This window comes from Heptranchias perlo, chromosome 3, assembly GCF_035084215.1.
Source record: "Heptranchias perlo isolate sHepPer1 chromosome 3, sHepPer1.hap1, whole genome shotgun sequence".
In the NCBI taxonomy this organism is placed as follows: domain Eukaryota; kingdom Metazoa; phylum Chordata; class Chondrichthyes; order Hexanchiformes; family Hexanchidae; genus Heptranchias; species Heptranchias perlo.
In genome coordinates this window covers 120,885,778-120,902,134 of record NC_090327.1, presented here as the reverse complement: position 1 = coordinate 120,902,134, position 16,357 = coordinate 120,885,778, and the positions used below count along the sequence as shown (strand labels likewise).

General features: G+C 44.4%; 1 protein-coding gene across 2 annotated transcripts in view; it reads right to left on the bottom strand.

Moving 5' to 3' along the window:
- dpy19l1l (dpy-19-like 1, like (H. sapiens)) overlaps positions 1–15,908 on the bottom strand; it is an 85,777-nt gene extending 69,869 nt beyond the window's left edge. For both annotated transcript variants that reach the window (XM_067981825.1, XM_067981828.1), the window contains exons 1-6: positions 15,512–15,908; positions 13,955–13,979; positions 5,965–6,052; positions 4,173–4,310; positions 2,762–2,882; positions 2,577–2,670 (exon numbers count right to left, since the gene is read on the bottom strand). In XM_067981825.1, the coding sequence (XP_067837926.1) occupies positions 2,577–2,670; positions 2,762–2,882; positions 4,173–4,310; positions 5,965–6,052; positions 13,955–13,979; positions 15,512–15,764 (719 nt within the window). In that variant the 5' untranslated portion in view covers positions 15,765–15,908. The remainder of the gene's footprint in view (positions 1–2,576; positions 2,671–2,761; positions 2,883–4,172; positions 4,311–5,964; positions 6,053–13,954; positions 13,980–15,511) is intronic.
- Between the last annotated feature and the right edge of the window lie 449 nt (positions 15,909–16,357).

Here is a 16,357-nt window from a genome sequence, read left to right as displayed (position 1 = left end):
GGGAAACAAGTACTCTTTATTTTGTACACTCCCTGCATTCCCTCGCAAAGAAATGTTTGCACATTGCACTTATTAACATCCTACACAGACCTAATGTCATCTCCTATAACCCACCCAACAGCCCATCCCCAAACATTATTCTACAGTCCGCACCAACATTTCAAGTAACTGTCCTCCTGTTCAGCTGGACGTAAAAGATCCCATGGCACTATTCAAAGAAGAGCAGGGGAGTTCTCCTGGTGTCCTGGCCAATATTTATCCCTCAACCAACACCATCAAAAACAGACTGGTCATTATCACATTGCTGTTTGTGGGACCTTGCTGTGTGCAAACTGTCTGTCATATTTCCTACATTACAACAGTGACTACACTTCAAAAGTACTTCATTGGCTGTAAAGCACTTTGGGACATCCTGAGGTTATGAAAAGCGCTATAAATGCAAGTCTTTCTTTCTCTTCTTAGTTAAGGGTGCAAATGAGAGATAGGCAGCACTTGTATTGCAGAGATTAAGTCCTAATGTAAACATGAACTACTTCAAGGCATTCACATTTTATGTCATACCAAGTCACTGTGGGTCTTCCCAAACGGACACTTCTTACGCATCAGGTACTTGTGTCTCATCACAAAAAAAGATTCTGATCATAAAAAGTGATGTTAAAGTCGATGCATTCTGCCCATTGATTGCAGCTGTGACAGGCTGATAATGACCTGGCACCTCCTCTTTTACTGGGGGGGGGGGGGGGGGGGGAGGGGGGGCGGTGGTGGTGAAGGATAGAGAGAAGGGACTATTAAATAAAACTGAACTGTGTCACTAATAAAATAATAATTTTGTAATCGCTGTTTCCATCACAGGGTTAATTTTCTATATATTTGTCAACTGTCATTTCACACCCTGGTCTAGAGGCAAGATTCAGTGTTGTCGCCTCCCATCCCATTGGTAATCTTCCAGGAGTTTCTCCTTAAATATGATGGAGATTTACAATAGATACACTACTATGTCAGGGTTTTAAACATCTATGAAATGCAAGCAGCAAATCCAATCTGCAAAGCAGATTAGCAATATAGAAAGAAGCAGGGCAAGATCCGGCCCAGTGCCTTTGAAAGGGAGTTAATTCTCAGCAGGTCTTCCCTCTCCAGCTCTGTGAATTACTCAACAGGCTTACACTCTCTTGAAAGTAAAATAAAACTTTAGAAAACATGAAGCAGCTCAATGGAAAGAAAACTTAAGTATCAAAAATGAAATGTGGACTTTTTTTTTATGCAGCAAGTTTTTATGGTCTGGAATGCACTGCCTGACAGGGCAGTGGGAGCAGATTCAACAGTAACTTTCAAAAGGGAATTGGATAAATACTTCAAAAGGAAAAATTTGCAGGGATATGCAGAAAGAGCAGGGGGAGTGGGACTAATTGGACATCTCTTTCAAAGAGTTGGCACAGGCACGACGGGCTGAACTAAGTGCCAGAGTCATAGAGGATATGGTTGGTGACTCTGACTAGGACAGTCTCAGTGCTGTGGTCAGAGTGGAAACCACACTGAAGGCACTCAAACAGGTTGTTGTAGGAGAGCTGGATATGCCACTTGGAAGTGACAACATGTTCAAGGACTTTAGACAAGAAGGGAAGATTACTGATTGTGCGATATGGAGTCAAGGGTGAGGCTGTAGTAGTGCAAGTTTTGAAAGGGAGTGGGACAGTGCCTAAACAGAGGGAGCCATTAACAATGTCAGCTAGCATTGGGGCCAGGAAAGGTAGGTAAGTCGCTTTTGGATGGGTAGGGAATCAAGGAGCCAGGACGTGGAACTTGTAATAAAAATGAGCTTTGAGTGGGCAATGGAAGGATGATGGGACAGAAGCTGCAAAATGACAGGGGAGTGTGGTAAGGATGTGGTCAACAGCAGGAGAGCAGGGAAGGGGAAGGGGAAGGTAGCATCTAAGGGAGATATAGTCTTTGAGATGAAGTCCATGAGCTCCTCTGGCGAGAGCAGAAGGTTCAAGGGACAGGGATCTAAGGAGGCACTGCCAAAGAGAAAATGGGGTCATGGGTGGTCATCACCCAGCGGAACGATCCTGGAGTAACAGGAGGATCTGACCAAGGAGAGGGAAGGACAATAATACTAGTCAAAATCCAAACAAATTTCACAGTAGATGACAAGACCAGTCATGCACCTACTGCATTCAAATCTGCACCCCAGACTTAAGAATCACTGTATCAACACATGTACTGCAAGGAAATGTGTGACTTTACCAAGGTTCAAACTAATGCAACCTCCTAAAACACAATTTACAAAAGGAAACTAATATACTCACTGTACCTTAAATGCACACAGGTATTTATTAACAAGAATTTCTAAAAAGCTTGCACAACAGAGGCACATTGACAAGAGCCTGCGTCGAAATGCAGTCACTGGTCCATTGGGCCCACCACTCCCCCATAGCTACTGGTTCATTGCTAAATGACTGGCCCCACACTAGGCTGACAGTGCAAGTGATGGACTCAAACACAAAAACATTTCAATCCCTCCTCCAAGCTGACTTGCAGCATGTTCATTTGTTAATGGCACTGTAATAGCCTCTTACCTCAAGTATGTCCCATAGAGGAAAAATAGCGACATCATGAACCCATTTAGAATAAAAACAAATGTTACATAAAAGTAGGCAGGGTCTCCCATTCCTGTCAAACAAACAAACATATTTCAATTTACCGCCTGCACAAACATTTAAAAGCAGAGAATGAAAATATGCACAAAACATTATGAACTTGCCTTCGCAACTTTCCACAGGGCTGAAGCCCTGCCCTCTGTCTACACGCCAGCATATTTTGGTTGAAATGCCCAGAAAGTCTGCAACAGTGACGTAAGTGCGGTACCAGCTGCCCAGTACTACCTACAGAGAGAAGAGGGCAGGTTTTCCCATTATACAAGTTGCAATTTTAAACTAAACACTGCACGTCATGTTGCTACCATTGCAAATCATATCTAGAAAAAACAAGGCAATGATATCTTAAACAGACATTAGAACTTTACCTAATTATGGGGCTCAGCACCCAGACATTAAATTGAATTACTACTGATATTTGGTTACAATCATACAAAAAAAGTTTGCTGATGAGGCAATAATTACTGTCATCAGCAACATCGCTACAATATTTTTTACACAATCACGATGAAAAGTACGACTGTTTTTAGCAGTCCCAGCTTGGTGTCAGCAGGTTGTAGGTTCACGCCCCTCCAGGATCTGAGGACAGAAACTAGCCCGACACTGCAGTACCGAGGGAATGCTGCATTGTTGAAGACCCCATGCTTTGGGTGAGATGTAAAACTGAGGTCCTGCCTGCCCTGCTGCTGGTTCAGGTGGATATTAAGGATCCGGTGGAACTATTTGAAGGGCAATGAGTTCCAATAATGTTTCAGCCAATGTTTCTCCCTCAACTATTATCCACAACCCCCCAAAAAATCAACAGGTTATTTATCTCGTTTGCTGTTTAAGCGATCTGTGTGCAAAACGACTACCATGTTCACCTACATATCAGCACTTGAAAAAGTAATTCATTGTATGTGAAGTAATTTGAAATGTATCAGAGACACATGATAAGACGCTATATAAATGTGAGGTTGTTTTGAATAGTGAAATGTCCCAACGTACTTCAGAGGCCAACCAAGGGAAGCTGACTGAAAATGTGAAGATAAGGCGGGGGATGAAACTTCCCCACGACCCCCCACACACACAAGCAATAAAACACACACAAAACCAGAGATGGAAGAATGGAGGATACAAGATGGAACAATAGGCTAGAGGAGATTGCAGAGGTAGGGTGGAACAAGGCCAGGGAGCGATTTCTAAATGAAGATTTGGAATTAATGCATTGTATACAGAGAGTCACTGGAGATCAGTGAGGACAAGGATGATGGGTGAGCAAGACTTTGCACAAGATAGGATGGGGGCATTGGAGTTCTGAATGAGTTACAGTTCGTGTACAGAGGTGTGAGTGAGGCAGAGGAGAGCAGGGGAAGAGGACAGCACAGAACGTTACAAAATGCCTGAATTTCCTCACTGTTTGGTCGTCACTTTGCCTATTTTAACCCTGTTTCTGCTAAATAAACAGGATGTAATGTTAGCTTTGGTTTGAAACCAGATGTCAAATAGAGAATCCAATATTTCATGAAGGTAACCAACCTCTGGATAAAGATTGAACCTCTTCAAGGTGTTGATAACCAAAGGATATTCAGTCAGACGATCATTCATTATGTTACTTAAACCTTCACAGTATGAAGGTGCTTCGATGACGGTCTTAAAGAAAGAATAATACAAGCCCTAAAACCAGAAAATTTGTTTAGAAGCATTATAATTGAACATGACAAAGGTAGACAATTACACAACCACGAGATGCCAAGAGAACATACTGAATTCCAGTTCATTTCACCATAATCCTATGGAAAGAATACTTCCTGCAAAACTATGAAACTTTCAATTCTGTAATAATTTCCTGTGACAGTGGTGTATAACAATCCTCCCTCCCTTTCTGCAATGCAACTTCTCGGATGTTCCTATTGTTTGAGACTGAGGATTGCAAAATGTCAGTCCGATTTTAAAAAAATCACAATTTCATTCGTTTTTTTTTAATATGAACAGATTTCATTACTAAATTAACTGAAGACGACCACTGTACAGGAAGGTTATATAAACACACCTTGCACACATCCCTACAAACTGGCATCACATCTGTGCTATCACCTCTGCCCAGCTGCAACAGATGTTTGTTCATTACAGTCTGCCCACTAGTTCCACATTACTGGGCATCCACTTGGGTTTTACTTCTTTTGCTGACACAGGTCAGTAACTGTTTAATGTCCTTAAAGCTTTCTAACTTCACCAGTGTCTCTACATGCTAACATTTCCTGGTTAATGCTTTCTAACTTTCCCATAGCGTCTGGTGAGAAGGGAAATAAATTTCAACACCATAACAATTAAACAGTTGACTATTAGAAATGCCAATAGCAGGCTCAGTTCGATCTCTGGTCTTTGCTGAATTACCTGATCTCAACCAGGGTGGGTAAAATAGCTGAGGCAAACTGCCTCAGTTTTCTTGGACTTGAAAGGGGGGTGGGGGAGGGAGAAAAAGAGAACACAGCGAGGCCCAGTATGAAGAATAGTGATCAGCAACACAGTGCATTGGATCCACAATCGGCTGTACGTATTACAAGGATTTGTGCATATTGGTGCCCATTTCAACCCCACTGTCATGGCAGATGCAGAACTCAGTTAAGGGAAAGGCAAAGCAGAAATGTAGGTGGAGTCACCATCACCAGTGTCGTCACTGACTTCACCCTAGTCAGGTGAGTCACAAGGAAAATGGAGACAGCTTTTTTAAAAAAAAGTATCACTGATATTTTTTTTAACAGCTATGTTTTGTGATCAAAGGAAATGCGTGCCCCCTTAGAAATGAAACGCCCTGTAAAGAAGGCTTCTAGTGCTCTAATTCTCTGGAAGCAGAATTTAGCACTCGCTGCAGAATTTCTCTCCTTGTTTTCCTCTCCTGAACTGGTTTCTTCTGTTGTAACTATAACAAATGTCAGGTCACACTAATCTCCATGGAAATGCAACCTCCTTTATAAAAGCACATTCTTCTTCTTAATCCCACCTATTTCATACCTTGCACAATTCACCTGCATCTGAAGTGTGCAAGGTGTGAAATGCAGGGGAATTTTGTTACCCCATTGATTTGGGGCTCAGTTATCAGCTCACCTTGCAGAAATTAAGTTCAATTTAGCAGAGTGAAAACTGCAAACCAATGGGGATTAGAAATGGTGTCAGTTGATTCCAATTTCTGATTCAGAACACCAGCTATTGGTAACCTACTATTGCCATTTAGCTGTCTCACCTGACTAGGTGAAGTCAGGTGAGATAGCTATACTGGGGTCTCAGAGGCTAATCACTATAAACACTGCAATATAAATTAAATCCTTACCATTTCAGTGCGAAAAGCCATTTCTCTTTCTAGTGTTGAGAGGTGAGAGAAATGTCGATTATTTTCAAAAAGACTAGATATATGGTACCTAAGGTAAATTAGAGCAAAATTAAAAAGTTTTAACTGTGAAAACAATGTTTGAGAAACGGTCCATGAAATAACTGCTGATTTAGCAGGCACATACAAATTTTATCACTGAGAACAGTGGTTAAAAACACTACATTAATGTCTTCAATCTATCCAATCTCCCACTGCTAGAAGAACAATTATAAGGAGCAGGCACAAGAGAAGACAATTTTCAATACGATAGCTCAAGCAAGCAAATTAATAGCAGTAACAACCGCAGACCTGATCAACACAGCAGCCCCTGGGGAAATGTCTGGTGGGAGAACGTGTTTAAATTAATCGACTTTTTTTTTCAGGAACACACAGACGAAACAGGCTCAGATGAACATAAGAAATAGGAGCAGGAGCAGGCCATCTGGCCCCTCGAGCCTGCTCCACCATTCAACAAGATCATGGCTGATCATCTACTTCAACGCCATTTTCCTGCACCATTCCCATATCCCATGATGCCTTTAATATCAAGAAATCTATCAATCTTAGTTTTGAATGTACTCAATGAGCCTCCACAGCCCTCTGGGGTAGAGAATTCCAAAGATTCACCACCCTTTGCGTGAAGAAATTTCTCCTCATCTCAGTCCTAAATGTTCTACCCCTTATTCTGAGACTGTGACCCCTGGTTCTAGACTCCCCAACCAGGGGAAACATCCTCCTTGCATCTACCCTGTCGAGCCCTGTAAGAATTTTGTATGTTTTAATGAGATCACCTCTCATTCTTCTAAATTCTGGAGAATACAGGCCTAGTCTACTCAATCTCTCCTCATACGACAATCCCACCATCCCAGGAATCAGTCTGGTGAACCTTCGTTGCACTCCCTCCATGGCAAGTATATCCTTTCTTAGGTAAAGAGACCAAAATTGTACACAATACTCCAGTGCAGTCTCACCAAGGCCTTATATAATTGCAGTCTGACATCTTTACTCCTGTACTCAAATCCTCTTGTAATAAAGGCCAACATACCATTTGCCTTCCTAACTGCTTGCTGCACTTGCACGTTAAGCTTTCAGTGACTCATGTACAAGGACACCCAGGTCCCTTTGAACATCAACATTTCCCAATCGCTCACCATTTAAAAAATACTCTGCATTTCTGTTTTTCCTACCAAAGTGGATAACTTCACATTTTTCCACATTATATTCCATCTACCATGTTCTTGCCCACTCACTTAGCCTATCTATATCCCCTTGAAGCCTCTTTGCATCCTCACAACTCACATTCCCACCTAGTTTTGTGTCATCAGCAAACTTGGAAATATTACATTTGGTTCCCTCATCCAAATTGTTGATGCAGATTGTGAATAGCTGGGGCCCAAGCACCGATCCCTGCGGTACCCCACTAGTCACAGTCTGCCAACCTGAAAAAGACCCATTTATTCCTACTCTCTGTTTCTGTCTGTTAATCAATTCTCAATCCATGCCAGTATATTACCCCCAATTCCATGTGCTCAAACTTTGTTCACCAACCTCCGGTGTGGAACCTTATCGAAAGCCTTCTGAAAATCCAAATATACCACATCCACTGGTTCCCCCTTATCTATTCTACTAGTTACATCCTCAAAGAACTCCAATAGGTTTGTCAAACATGATTTTCCTTTCATAAATCCATGTTGACTCTGCCAAATCCTATTATTATTTTCTAAGTGTCCTGTTATCACATCCTTTATAATAGATTCTAGCATTTTCCCTACTACTGATGTCAGCTAACTGGTCTGTAATTCCATGTTTTCTCTCTCCCTCCTTTCTTAAATAGTGCGGTTACATTTGCTACCCTCCAATCTGCAGGAACCGTTCCAGAATCTATAGAATTTTGGAAAATGACAACCAATGCATCCACTATCTCTATAGCCACCTCTTTCAAAACCCTAGGATGTAGATCATCAGGTCCTTCGGATTTATCGACTTTCAGTACCATTAATTTCTCTAGTACTATTTTTTTTACTAATACTAATTTCTTTCAGTTCTTCATTCTCGCCAGACCCTTGGTTCTCTAGTATTTCTGGGAGGTTTTTTGTGTCTTCTTCTGCAAAGAGACACAAAGTCCTCCCTCATGCACCATCTCTCCAGCCACGCATTCATCTGCTCTATCCTCATATTTCTATACTCACTAGCGCGTGACACTGGGAGCAATCCGGAGATTACTGAAGAATGCCCTTCAGCTATTTGATCTCATCCTTTCAGAGTACAAACTTAGCATCTTCCTGTTACAGCAACTGGCCATTTTTCTTTTAAACAAATTCAGTGTCCCGTCCTCAGCCACCACTCCTGGCAACCTGTTGATCACGCAATGTGTAAAGAAAATTTTCCTCACCTCTGTCCTAAATTTGGCTCTCACATCATGTGTGCCTTCTCTGACCTAGTTAATAGTAACATTTACTTTCCCTGTCCCATTAAGTATCTCCTATACATTTGAGATCCCTTTCGAAAATCGAATCAGTCATGTCTTCAAAAAAGCTCTACTACATAAAAGATGTAAAAGATTCCACAGCACTATTTCGAAGAAGAATCCTGGCTAATATTTATTCCGTAACCAACATTATTAAACAGATGATCTGGTCATTATCTCATTGCTGTTTGTGGGATCTTGCTGTGCACAAATTGGCTGCTGTATTTCCTACATCACAACAGTGGCTACACTTCAAAAATACTTTATTGGCTGTAAAGCGCTTTGGGACATCTAGAGGACTTGAAAGGCGCTAAAGAAATGCAAGTCTTTCTTTCTTTTACATTTGTCAAACACAACTTGCATTTAATAAATTTGTGCTGGTTCGCCTTGATTAACCCACACATTTCTAAATGCTTACTAATTTCATCTTGAATTAGGATTCTAAGAGTTGCCCACAAGTGACATCAGACTAACTGGCCTATAATCACCCGCTTTATCCTCCAAGCTCTCTTGAACAAAGGAGTTACATTGAAAGGTCAGAAGCTCTCCGGTGTTCACTAATTCCCTGACAATGACTATCACAACTCTCCTCCCTTTGTCCCTGATGGTTCAAAGGGGATTGATTAGGTTTCAGCCCCTTCATCCAACTGGAATCTCTGCTTCACTGCGAAAGTCAGAGCACAAGCGACATGTGTTTGAAGTGGGATGGTATCATGTTAGTTCTCTCTCTGATAAAATCCCCCAAGCAGCAGCCATTTTAGCATGTTAACTATTTTCTTTTCACCATTCTGTTCATCCTCATCCTCCATATGGGTCCCTTGGAGTCTTTTGATTTCTTCCCCACCTACCCCTCTTGCTGTTACAGTATCGGAATGTCATAGGTAGGAAAGGGGTTGAGGTCCCACAGGCAGAGTTTCAGGAACTAGGAAAAAGATTAAAGAACAGGACCTCAAAGGTGGTAATCTCTGAATTACTCCAAGCGCCACGTGCTAGTGAGCATAGAAACAGGAAGATAGTACAGGTGAATGCATGGACGGAGAAGTGGTGCAGGAGGGAGGGCTTCAGATACCTGGGGCATTGAGACCAGTAGAAGCTGGACTGGTTGCACCTGAATAGGGCTGGGACCAATGTCCTCACGGGGAGGTTAACTAGTGCTTTGGGGGAGGGTTTAAACTAATTTGGCAGCGGGAGGGACACCAGGATGCAACAGCAGAGAGGAGAGACAAGGTGCATAGAAAATTAGGAGGGACAAACAGCAACAGAACAAAAAACAGCGCAGAAAGAGCAGGAATTAGATGGAGGAAGAGAGCAAAGCCGACTAGCACGGTGTTGGAATGCATTTGTGTTAATGCGAGGAGTGTTACAAATAAAGGTTGATGAGCTGCAGGTGCAAGTTGCCATACAAGGTTATGATATAGTGGCTGTAATGGAGACCTGGCTTAAACGTGGGCAGTAATGAGAATTAAATATTCCTGGCTACAATGTACTCAGGAGGGTTAGGGAAGGAAAAAAGATTTGGGGGGGGGGGGACACGCAGTATTGATCAAGGGTAATATTACAATTCTACAGAGGGACGATATACCAGAGGGTTCAAAGACTGAATCTATTTGATTAGAGTTAAACAGAAAAGGAGCTGTTACATTGCTGGGTCTTTACTATAGACCTCCAAATAGTGAGAAGGAGATAGAGGAGCAAATCTGTAGGCAAATTTCCGAGAAATTTAAAAATATTAGGGTAATTGAATATAATGCTGCTCTAATATAAACTGGGGAAAAAAGTGTAAAGGGCAAGGGAGTAAAGCATTCCCAAAATGTGTACAGGAGAACTTTCTTAATCAGTATGTTTCTAGCCCAACGAGGAAGGAGGCAGTGCTGGATCTAGTTCTGGGGAATGAACCAGGGCAAGTGGTGTGTGTTTCAGTGGGAGAACATCTGGGTAATAGTGATCATAGTATAATTAGGTTTAAAGTAGTTATGGAAAGGGACAAAGAAAAATCAAAGGTGAAAATACCCAACTGGAAGAGAGCAAATTTCTGTGATTTGAGAAGGGATATCGCACAGGTGGACTGGAAACAAAGAGTGGCCAAGAAAACAGTGAATGAGCAATGGCAGGCCTTCAAGGCGGAGATAGTTCAGGTACAAACCACGCAAATTCCCATAAAGGAGGAAAGATGGGGCATCCAAACCTAGAGCTCCCTGGATGACAAAGGAAAGAGAGGTTAAGATAAAACAGAAAGAACAGGTTTATAACAAATGTCAGGTACAGAATACAGTAGAAAACCAGGCAGAATACAGAGAGTGCAGAGAGAAATTGAAAAAGGATATAAGAAGGGCAAAGAGAGAGAATGAGAAAAGATTAGCGGGTAACATAAAAGGGAACCCAAAAATCTTTATGAACATTTAAAAAGTAAAAGGATAGTTAAAGGAACGCCTGGGCCAATTAGGAACAAAAAAAATCTTGTGGAGGTAGAGGGCATGACAGAGGTACTGAATGTGTATTTTGCATCTGTCTTCACAAAAGAAGATGATGAAGTTAATGTTGCAGTAGAGATATTGGATAGTATAAAAATAGATAGAGAAGTGCTAAATAGGTTGGCATCACTCAAAGTTAACAAGTCACCCAGTCCAGATGGGATGCAGCCTAGGTTGCTGAGGGAAGCTAGGGTGGAGATAGCAGCTCTGACCATAATCTTTCAATCTTCCTTGGATATGGGAGTGGTGCCAGAGGGCTGGAGTATTGCAAATGTTACACCGCTGTTCAAAAAAGGGGAGAGGGATAAACCTGGTAACTACGGACCAATCAGTCCCACCATTAGTGGTGGGAAAACTATTAGAGACCAATGTCAAGGACAATATGAATTCTCACTTGGAGAAGCATGGGTAACTAAACAAACTAGGGTCGTATTCCATGGAATTTAGAAGATTAAGGGGTGATTTGATCAAAGTTTTCAAGATATTAAGAGGAACTGATAGGGTAGATAGAGAGAAATTATTTCTGCTGGTTAGGGAGTCTAGGACTAGGGGACATAGTCTAAAAGTTAGAGCCAGGACTTTCAGGAGCGAAGTTAGGAAACATTTCTACACACAAAGGGTGGTAGAAGTTTGGAACTCTCTTCCACAAACGGCAGTTAATGCTAGCTCAATTGTTAATTTTAAATCTAAGATTGATAGATTTTTGACAACCAAAGGTATTAAGGAATATGGGGCTAAGGCGGATATATGGAGTTAGGTCACAGATCAGCCATGATCTCATTGAATGGCGGAACAGGCTCGAGAGGCTAAGTGGCCTACTCCTATTCCTATAAGGGACCATCAGCACAGATTTGTTAAAGACAAATTGTGTCTGACTGACCTGATTGAGTTCTTTGATGAAGTAACAGAGAGTTGATAAAGGTAGGGCAGTAGATGTTGTATTTATGGACTTTCAAAAGGCTTTTGATAAAGTACCACGTTACAGACTTATTGAGAAAATAGAGGCACATGGTATTAAAGGGACAGTGGTAACGTGGGTACGTAATTGACTAAGAGATAGGAGGCAGAGAGTAGTGGTGAACGGATGTTTTTCTGACTGGAGAGAAGTGTGTAGTGGGGTCCCCAAGGTTCAGTATTAGGACCATTGCTTTTCTTGTTATATATAAGCGATCTGGACTTGGGTATAGGGAGTACAATTTCAAAGCTTGTGGATGATACAAAACTTGACAACGTCGTAAATAGTGAGCAGGATAATAGCAGACTTCAGGGAAACAGACAGACTGGTGAAATGGGCAGATGCAATTTAATGTGGATAAGTGTGATGGGATGTACTTTAGGAGAAACATAGAGAGGCAGTATAATCTAAATGGTACTATTTTGAGGGGGTGCAGCTTTACAAATTTTTGAAGGTGGCAGGGCAAGTTGATAAGGTGGTTAAGAAAGTGTAAGGGATACTTGGCTTTGTAAATAGGGGCACTGAATACAAAAACAAGGAAGTCAAGCTAAACCTTTACAAATCACTGGTTAGGCCTCAGCTGGGCACCACACTTCAGGAAAGACATCACGGCCTTGAAGGAGGTACAGAAGTTTACCAGGATGATACCAGGGATGAGGGACTTCAGTTATGTGGAAAGATTGAAGCAGCTGGGATTGTTCTCCTTAGAGCAGAGAAGGTTAAGGGGAGATCTAATAGAGGTATTCAAAATTATGAGGGGTTTTGATAGAGCAAGTAGAGAGAAACTATTTCCTCTGGCAAATGGGTCATAAACCAGAGATTTAAAATAATTCGAAGAACTAGAGAGGAAATAAGGAGAAATTATTTCACGCAGAGGGTTGTTAAGATCTGGAATGCACTACTTGAAAGGGTGGTGGAAGCAGATTCCACAGGAACTTTCAAAAGGCAATTGGATATGTACTTGAAGAGGACCAATTTACAGGGCTATGAGGAAAAGCGGGAGTGTGGGACTAAATTGAACAGCTCTTTCGAAGAACCAGCACAGGCATGATGGGCCAAATGGCCTCCTTCTGTGCTGTAAGATTCTATGATTCCATAGAAGAATGTTTTGCACTGCTGCTGGGCTCCTTTCCATTTCTCTCTTGGCGCCCCAATCTCTTTTTTGACCCGTTTTGGTATAATTTTGTACTTCTCCCAATGGTCGCTCTCACTTCTCCGCCCAAGCTTTGTACAAAATAACATTTCCCCTAACCTCCCTTTTAATTTCCTGTTAGGATAAAGCTCCAATCTGTGATTAACTTGACAGAACATATCTCAGCAAAATACAAAGTATTGGAAAAGGAAGAGCTTTTTTTTTAAAAAAAATGACATCTCCTAACAAAATGTTACACAACCAGCCAAGGGAAAACAAGAGCCAATATTAGCACTAATGCATTTCCCTATAAGCTGTAACAAATTAACCTTGGGAAAATTTAAATATCTATTTAGATCAGATTTATATATCCTAATCCTGCTTCCCCACTTCTCCTTGAAAATTAACTGAACTATTCAACTGGACACTGAATCAGGTGGTGTTTTTCACCGACAGCTGGCGCTGCAGAGTAAGATATCCGAATAATAAAGCCATTCCATTATTATATTCTGCACCCTTCTCCATCTCATTGCTTTTTAAAATTTCAGCCACATGGGCCAGCTATTGCAGACATACCGTCTGCATTTCCACAATCACACCAAACTGCCCAGTTATTAAACGGTGGCAGTATTTGACAGTTCATAAAAGTGAATGCTTGAATAAGCCCAAGCAAACAATAATATTCAGCGCCTCTCCATGACGGGATTTTCATTTTCACTGATAAGGGTGGCTAAAACTTGCTCTTCATTTTGTCACTTTAAATTATTCAATCAGACTGGTTTATGGGATTAAAATTCATACTTAACTAGAAGACACTGTATTCTGTACCTACACGTCAGATTTGGCAACACACCCGTTAGTTAACCATTAAGCCTTAACGAACCAATCTCAAATACACATTTGGAAAAGAATCAGTTCACACTTACCAATGTAATATTCCTGCTATGATAGCTGTAAAAGAGAAGGAACAGAACAGATTAGTAGTAGATTAAAACTCAACTTAATTCTTAAAATTGTTCTCAAAAAGTTTCAGACCCTGTATTTTCCAGCAGATATATAAAATAGTTCAAAGCTGTGCAGAACAGTTAGAAGAATGCAGCTAGTTATTTAATTTACATAAATCTCCTCTCCCTTTTCTCCCAATTCCCTCTCCTCCTTTGCCCCCTCTCCCTTCCCCTTCTCTCACCTCCCTCCCCCTCCTCTTCCTCATCCTCCCCTCCTCCCTCTCCCTCTCCCCACCCTCCCCCTCTCCCCACCCTCCCCCTCTCCCCATCCCCTGCCTCCCCATCCTCCCCCACCCCACCCCCTCTCTCCCCATCCCCTTCCCCTCTCTCCCCATCCCCTTCCCCTCTCTCCCCATCCCCTTCCCCTCTCCCCCCCACCTCTCTCTCTCCCCCTGCCTCTCTCCCCATCCTCCCCCTTTCCCTCTCTTCCCCTCTCTCCCCATCCTCCCCCTTTCCCTCTCTTCCCCTCTCTCCCCATCCTCCCCCTTTCCCTCTCTTCCCATCCCCACCCTCTCCCTTTCCCTCTCTTCCCATCCCCACCCTCTCCCTTCCCCTCTCTCCCCATCCCCACCCTTCCCCTCTCTCCCCATCCCCTCCTCTCCCCATCCCCACCCCTCCCCATCCCCACCCCTCCCCATCCCCACCCCTCCCCATCCCTCCCCATCCCCACCCCTCCCCATCCCCACCCCTCTCTATCCCCACCCCTCTCTATCCCCACCCCTCTCTATCCCCCTCCTCTCTCTATCCCCACCCTTCCCCTCCCCTCTATCCGCACCCTCCCCCTTCCCCTCCTCCCTCTATCCGCACCCTCCCCCTTCCCCTCCTCTCTCTATCCCCACCCTCCCCTCTCTATCCCCACCCTCCCCCTTCCCCTCCTCTCTCTATCCCTACCCTCCCCCTTCCCCTCCTCTCTCTATCCCTACCCTCCCCCTTCCCCTCCTCTCTCTATCCCCCTTCCCCTCCCCCTTCTCTCTCTATCCCCCTTCCCCTCCCCCTCCTCTCTCTATCCCCCTTCCCCTCCCCCTTCTCTCTCTATCCCCCTTCCCCTCCCCCTTCCCCTCCTCTCTCTATCCCCCTTCCCCTCCTCTCTCTATCCCCCTTCCCCTCCCCCTTCCCCTCCTCTCTCCATCCCCCTTCCCCTCCCCTTCCTCTCCCCCTTCCCCTCCTCTCTCCATCCCCACCCTCCCCCTCCCCTTCCTCTCCCCCTTCCCCTCCTCTCTCCATCCCCCTTCCCCTCCCCTTCCTCTCCCCCTTCCCTTCCTCTCCCCCTTCTCCTCCTCTCTCCATCCCCACCCTCCCCCTCCCCTCTCCATCCCCACCCTCCCCCTCCCCTTCCTCTCCATCCCCACCCTCCCCCTCCCCTTCCTCTTCCCCCTTCCCTTCCTCTCCCCCTTCCCCTCCTCTCCCCCTTCCCCTCCTCTCTCCATCCCCACCCTTCCCCACCCTCCCTCTTCCCCTCCCTCCCCCTTCTCCCCTCACCAAGTAGGATGGTGGTCCCCAGTCTGCTAAGCGCCGAGTCGCTGAGGCCGAGCGGGCCGCGGATGCTGGCCACCCATTTGCCGGAGTGGCCCAGGAGGCAGGGTTTGCTCTTCTGGGCCGCGCACTCCTTGCGCCTGTCCCGCCGCGGGCTCGACAACTTGAGCGCGGCCCTGGTATTCGAGGCCGGGCAGCGCTCCCTGTCCTCGGGCAGCGCCCGGCTGTTCTTGGTCCAGCTCCGGGTCTTCAGCGCCATGTTAGGCCGCGCTCACACCGTCTGCCTCCTGCTCCCCAGGGCGGGCCTAGGCCCGAGCCTGAGCCTCGGTGTGGGCGGGGCCGGGGCTTCGCTCTCACACTGGGGGCCCCTGCAGGAAACAGCCGCCGTCACCACGGCAACATCATCAAACCAAAGAGACCACAGCCCGGACAAGAGGCGACTCAGGAGCAGCGACAGCCTAGGTCAGCCAGCCTCCCAGCTTTGCATTGCTGCCCGGCCCCCTCAGATCGTGTGATGGAAGGAAGATCCAGCTGTCAGAGGCGCCACTGGAATTGGGCATCTCTTGGTTGCCCTGGGAGCAAAATAAGATGTCGGGGCTGGGAACACATCTTTTTACCTCATTAACATTGAAAGCGCAGGCCCTGCTCTGCCTACTTGGAAAAACACCAAGAATGGGAACAGCAGCAGGCCATTCAGCCCCTCCAGCCTGTCCTGCCATTCAATTAAACCATGGCTGATCAGTATCGTGTCTCCATCTACCCGCCTTGGTTCCGTAACTCTTAATCGCCTTTACCCAACAAAAATCTATCATTCTCAGTTTTGAAATTTTCAATTGACCCCCCAGCCTCAAC